This window comes from Mus caroli, chromosome 5 (assembly GCF_900094665.2).
Source record: "Mus caroli chromosome 5, CAROLI_EIJ_v1.1, whole genome shotgun sequence".
NCBI lineage: Eukaryota > Metazoa > Chordata > Mammalia > Rodentia > Muridae > Mus > Mus caroli.
The window spans coordinates 46,704,796-46,711,725 of record NC_034574.1 but is presented as its reverse complement, the minus strand read 5'-3'; the positions used below and the strand labels follow the sequence as shown (position 1 = coordinate 46,711,725).

General features: G+C 42.9%; 1 protein-coding gene across 2 annotated transcripts in view; it reads right to left on the bottom strand.

Annotated features, from left to right (window-relative positions):
- Positions 1-6,930, bottom strand: part of Pi4k2b (phosphatidylinositol 4-kinase type 2 beta) — a 37,867-nt gene that overhangs the window by 5,882 nt on the left and 25,055 nt on the right. For both annotated transcript variants that reach the window (XM_021163787.2, XM_021163786.2), the window contains exons 8-9: positions 3,229-3,362; positions 1,735-1,794 (exon numbers count right to left, since the gene is read on the bottom strand). In XM_021163787.2, the coding sequence (XP_021019446.1) occupies positions 1,735-1,794; positions 3,229-3,362 (194 nt within the window). The remainder of the gene's footprint in view (positions 1-1,734; positions 1,795-3,228; positions 3,363-6,930) is intronic.

The following is a 6,930-nucleotide window of genomic DNA, read 5'->3' as shown; positions in this document are numbered from 1 at the left end:
CCTGCCTCTGCCTCCCGAGTGCTGGGATTAAAGGCGTGCGCCACCACCGCCCGGCACTATTATTATTTTTAATTTCTCTTGTGTGACCTTCAATCCATAAAAGAAACTTACAAGATTGTATATAACAATTTTAATTTAAAATGACACCCCTAAAATAAGCACACAAAAGTCCCCTCTTATCTATGGGTTTCAGCTACCTATCACAGTCAACCTCAGTTTAAATTTCTTGAAAGGAAAATTTAAAAAACCAGGCAATTTGTAAGTTTCAGCATATTGTTATAATTATTTCATTTTCTTACTGTCACTACTGATCAGATTTCATCATGGTTTATTTGTCCCCAGTGCTTGGTTTCAGGTGTCTGCTTGAGAACTTTGGACAGATCTCCAGAGGATAAGAGCAGACTGTTCTTTACGCTCAGGGACAGAAGTCTAGAAGATGAACCTCACTCATATGCCAAGTTAATTTGTCTCAAGCAAAAAAATCAAATCAGGCCTTAATTCTTCCTTACCTGAGCCTGTGGTCCCAATCCATCTGGGGAGGACAACCCTCTGCTGTCTAAGCCCTGGTCCCCCTCCCCCTTCTGCTGACATGGCAGCTTCCTAGCTAGGCTCCCTGGCCCCTGGCTCAGCTGTGAAGGACACAGGCAAGACTGTCGTGCCTCACCTCTCCACAGCCTCTTTACCATTAGGGATCCTGCTGCTGAGACTGAGGCCTCCCTGTCCCTCACTCAACACACACACAAACATAAAACCTCACACAGTTTCAGAGAGTACACACAGAAGCAGCCCAGGGTAAGCATTCCCCTTCAATTATGTCCATTCTATCACAGCTCTTCTTTAACTTTAAGCTCCTAACTGCTGCGATCTCTCCCACAGGGATTCACGCCCTAGCTCTTAAGGACCTCTGCACTCTGGCTCTCTTACTAGCTACATCTGTAAAAATCTGATGAATTACAGCTACCATTATGCCACTATCTATAATACAATAGTCAGTGCAGAACTTAGACTCATCTTTGACACCACACCACAGTATCAAATAGCTCTGTTACATTGAATATAAGCTTTTAGGATGAGGACATTAGTTTGGAGTCACTACACCAGTTTTCATCTGAAATCTTCCTTCTGGAAATCAGCTGAAGCAGGCGCCATTGCTTGTGCGTGAGCATGGGCGTTAGGCCCCGCAGCAGACCTAGGACGTTACCTCAGGCCCACGTGCTGAGGGAGCGAGCATGCAAAGACTGAGCTAAATCCCGTAGTTCTCACTGTGGGCACGCAACCTCACAGATTGCTCTAGAAAAGCTGCCTGTGTTCCACATGGAAAATGACCTACTGGCAAAAGAATGTGGAATGGAAATATTCACGCAAGTGTCTCTGAGGAAGAAAAACATAGGAACACAGAAAACAGTCAGCAAAATGGGGCTGAGCGGGGCTGAGTGGAGTGCCGTTCAGTGGGAGAATATTTGCCTGCACACACTGTGCAAGCTGGATTCCATGTGGAGTACTTAAAGGGGCAGAAGGCAATTACTTTGAGCAAACAACTGGCTAAATAAACAACACACAAGGGGAAATAGCTAATTTATAGGGCAATAGAGATGCAATCCTACTTAAACCAACCTCGGCAACATCGCCTGAGCTATCTAGGTGCAGCATCCCAGGTAGTCCTAGGAGCCACACTATGTCACAGTGGGCAAAGTTGGTAACTGTCTCAACAAACAACAGCAAACAGTGACCTACCTGGCCTCTCATCACAGACATCTGATTTTCAAAAGCAGCTCTGTCAAATCCTTTGTCAGTCTGTTACAGAAGGAGGAGAGGTTAGCAGAGTCCCCAGCATCAACTCCTTTAAAGCAAGTACCAAACTTTAAAACCAACAAACCTTTCCACACAGTGAATAAGGCCACAAGAAAGCTTCCCTATTGAAAACATGGGAAAAGACTGCTTTAATCTGATGCAGTTTTGGAAAGGCCCAAAACAAGAGAAATTTTATTTGCTTATATCCAGAAAGAATTTAATATGAGTCAATGAGTTTAGGCCTTTTATAAGATTTAATTCCAATCAGGTCACAAAACATTCATTACAATTTAGAGAGTAATTTAGTAAAAAAAAAAAAAGTCCAACTTGAAAAAAAGTCTTGATTTAATACTCAGTAAATACAACTTTACTTATGTATAATAAAAACAAAATTGCTAATCCCTCTCTATTGTGCCATATCATGCTATTAGCACAAGTAAGCAAATGAGGTTTAATGCAGCCTATTTTTAAAGACTGAATTTTCTTTGACAATCAAAATTAAATATTGCAAAGATTAACGTATGGAAAAATGTTTGCCTAGTTTTTCCTCAAGAACTATGTATATATGTGTCCATCTGCAGCCAAGAGTGGGTATTGGTACTAAATGAAAATCAAATTAGGGCTGGAGAGATGACTCAGCAGTTGAGAACACTGGCTGCACTGGCAGTTTGAGTCCTAGCACCAACATGGCTGTTCACAATCTTCTTTTGGCCTCTTCCAGTCTCTGTGCTACCCCCCATACCCTACCAGAGGACACAGATTCCCATGCAGACTAAACATCCATATACTAAAAAGATAAATAATATTTTTTAAATGCTGATATAAAACAGATCTCTATTTACAGTTCAAATTTGGGCAACGAACTTGATTTTTCTCAACATAAATTTCACCAATAGTTAGATGATAAAAATAGTGAAGGATGTTATATGTTTAGAGTTAAATATAAAAATAAGAAAGCATGGTGTTTATTATGGGAAAAGGCTTATGATGTTACAGAATTTGGACAGGAGGTCTCTGAGTGGCCATCAAGACATGAAGGTGTGCCTCCCAGGAATGGGGCCGATTCCCTTAGAAGCAACAGCACATGCGATGTAATGAATGAGAAGGCAATGGAGAATGGACTAGAAGAAAGCCTCTTGGAAGCTGGCTACGCCCCCAGCCCGACCTCAGACTTCTAGGCCCCAAGCTGAGGAAGATTTGGGCACTGCCTGAGGGGCCTAGCCTGTGGTCCCTTCTCCCAGCAAGCAGTCTGCCCTATAGTCCTATTGGCCATTCGAAACGACCCGAGGGCTGAGGATGAGCTCAGGGGTCAAACCCTCACTGACCCTCAGTGCAATCCCTAGCACCCCAGAAAGAAAAAGAAAAAGTCAAATTTTATCGTGGAAACAATAAATGTATACCTGTGAAGCTGAAACACAGTTGAAATGAAATGTTTACCTTAAAAAGTTCATAAAGATCTTCACACAAGTCTTGTACAAAGTTCATGTCAGAAATATAGGGTAGAATCAAGTTTCGAGTCTCTTCAGAAAAAGGAACCTTTGCTTGAGGAAGCCAAGCCCAGTGAAATGGATCTAGTAAGAAAAGACATGCTAATGAGTAGTGAGTAGCAGCTGGTTGAGCCTCACATGTATCTCGTTCTTTCCTATAATCCCCAGCTTCTCCCAAACACAGGAAAAAGAAACTCATGGAACACGATCATCCTTGACAAGGCAAGCTCTTCAGACTCCAGGCTCAGACGCCAGTCAGGACGCCGAGAGACGGGAAGGTCTGGTCCGGACCTGCTCTGTTTCTGAGCTTCACACAATAAAGAGGTGGGATCTGAAAATGAGCCCAATTCAAACAGCCCAATCTCAAACCCCCTATCAGAACACATCATGTTTGGGGTTAAGAAAGTGGTGGGACCTGAAATGGATCCCACACCCAGTCAAGTCCCGTGGGTGAGGTCCCCTGTCTTCCACAGCTACACATGATCAGGAGTTAAGGAACACAGAGAATGTTCCAAAACTTAAATTAGGAAGTAGATAAATGGCTCTAGAGGATTAAAAAAAATCCTTTATGAGCCTACAACTAGGAAGTAGTTTAGCACTAGACTAGGAAGATTAATAGATCAGTGGAATCTACTAATCTACTAAATAGTAGACACTAATTAGGAGGAGACACAGGAAGATTCCGGAATCACCAACCGGATGAATGTGAAATACCCCTCCCAACATCATGTGTTTGGTATGTGATGATGTTTGAGAAGCCGTGGAACCTTCTGGACATAGGGCTTCAACAGCAGCTGTGGGGCTACAGGCGTAGAGCTAGGGAATTACAGTTAAATTAAATGGTTAAAGGGTAAAGGATCTACCTCATGCTCCTGCCTCCTCCCCCACCAAAGTTTCTTATTATAGGCCTACCTATCCTAGAACATGTTATACACACCAGGCTGGCCTTGAACTCAGAGATCCACTTACTTCTGCCTCTCGGATCCTGGATCATAGAAGCACCACCATGTACTCACAGACCTGCCTCATGCTTTTAATGTCTCCTCCACTATCCACTCCCTATTACAGATGGACTGTGTTCCCTTAACCATGAGACAGAATAAATTCCTTCCCCCTTATATTGCTTCAGTCAAGCATCTGGTCACAGCAATGAGATAAGTTAGCTGCCCTTAGGGTCCTCCTTTATTTCTATCCACATCTTCCCCTGGGGTGTGAGACTTAAACTCTGCTTTTTGTGTATGGCCCATGTTCCTCTAAGCTATTTTTCCTCTCCATTCTCTTAACAATTTCATTTAAAAGGCCCTTATTCTTTGTCTCTTTCTGCTTCCAATCCTGGTTCTTCAACTTCTGCTATGACCACCCACTCTCTCCAGTACCTCTAGGCCTGCCTCTCTCGCACAGCCCAAGTGTAGTCAGGCTACTTAGCCTCAGAGATGTGCCGCATCTCATCCCCTTTATGAAGTTCTTCCATTGTGGCCTCGTGGCTAGCTACCACTCTCTTAGTTCTCTTTCTGTCTTGTAAGGAAGGTACTCCCCATCTCTGCTGGCTTTTTCTGCCTTCTTTTTATGTTACTGTTCCTAAGACTCTACTAGTCCCCCTTTCCCTTCACTCATTGGGCACTCATCAATCTTTTATTGAGTATTTATGCTCCTGGCATTGTATTAGGCAATGATGTTTGTTCTCCATGATTTCCCTGGATGACAGTAAATAAAGGCATGGCTTTCACTATAAAGATGACAGCTAAGACATCCCTACACCCTTAATACCAATTCTTCTGTAAGCTCCAGACCCTCGTTCCCCAAACGCATGTTTGGCAAAACTTCCCAGATGTTTTATGGGAACGTTATAAACCTATCACTTTAAAAAGCCAATTTGCATATAGGTTTCCAATGACTAGTGGGAAAATAAAATGCAACCACGGACATTTCACATAAGTTCCACAAAACACAGGAAAAGAAAGGCAAATCAGAATTTACTCCAAATTCACCAAAACTTTTAGCTACCTATTAAGAGACTCAGACAGGGTTAGAAGAAATTAGCTGATGCTTTATGTCATATACCTAAAACAGAATGGTGGGAGTTAAAAACAAAAGTATAGGAGCCTAATATAGCTGTCTCATGAGGGGCTCTTTCAGAGCCTGGCAAATACAGAGGCGGATGCTTGCAGCCAACCATTGGACTGAGCATGGGGTCCCCAATTGAGGAGTTAGAGAAAGGACTGAAGGAGCTGAAGGGGATTAAAACCCCATAGGAAGAACAATACTTTCAACCAACCCCTCTTCCCCCCCCCCCCCGCTTCCAGGGACAAAACCCCCAACTAAAGAGTACACATGGAGGGACCCATGGCTTCAGCGGAATATGTAGCAGAGGATGGCCTTGTTGGACATCAATGGGAAGAGAGGTCCTTGGTCCTGTGAAGTCTCCATGCACCAATGTAGGAGAATACCAAGGCGGGAGGCTCGAGTGGGTGAGTGGGTGGGTGAGCACCCTCATAGAAGAATGGGGAGGGAGGATGGGATAGGGGGTTTCCAGAGGGGAAACCAGGAAAGGGGATAACATTAACATTTAAATGTAAATAAAAAAATATCCAATAAAAAAACCCCAAAAGTATAGAATAACAACTAGTAAATGCTAACAAAATAAAAGATGATGTAGCAACATCACAGCAGAAAAAAATGCAAAAACCATTAAGAACAATAAAGCATACTACATTTTACACAAATGATCCTGAGAATATTAAACACTGGGTCTTTTGCATATGAAACACAAAGTCAAAAGACAAGAAATTCACTTAAAAAAATCAGTTATAGCCGGGCATGGCGGTGCACGCCTTTAATCCCAGCACTCGGGAGGCAGAGGCAGGCGGATTTCTGAGTTCGAGGCCAGCCTGGTCTACAGAGTGAGTTCCAGGACATCCAGGGCTACACAGAGAAACCCTGTCTCGAAAAACAAACAAACAAACAAAAAAAAACAAAAACAAAAAAATTCAGTTATGGCCTTTGAAAAACTAAGGAATTAAGTCAGAAACAAGGTGAGGCCATTCTAGGACTAAGAACTAACAAGTGTTGGTGAGCACGCGCAGGAGGGAACTTTACGCCCACAATATTTCAAATACAGTCCTTTATACTGATTATATTTATAATCACAAAGAAACTACCAACAGTGTGAAAAGACGTTCACAAAGGTCATACTCATATCGCACTACACTGGAAAACAGTACTAAAGGGAGCTGTGAAAATGCCAAGATTGGCTGGGTGTGGTGGCACCCATCTTAATCCCAGAACTCTGCAGGCAGAGGCAAGTGGAGCTCTGAGTTCAAGGCTAGCCTTGCCTACAGAGTGAGTTCCAGGCCAGCCAGGGCTACACAGGGAAACCTTAAGGAAGAAGAGGGGGTTCACAAAGGAACTCACACAATATGTACTCACTGATAAGTGGATATTAGCCCAAAAACTTAGCATACCCAAGATATAAGATACAATTTGCTAAACGCATGAAACTCAAGAAGAACGAAGACCAAAGTGTGGACACTGTGCCCCTTCTTAGAATTTGGAACAAAACACCCATGGAAAGAGTTACAGAGATAAATTTTGGAGCTGTGACGAAAGTATGGACCATCTAAAATCTGCCATATCCAGGGATCCATCCCATAAT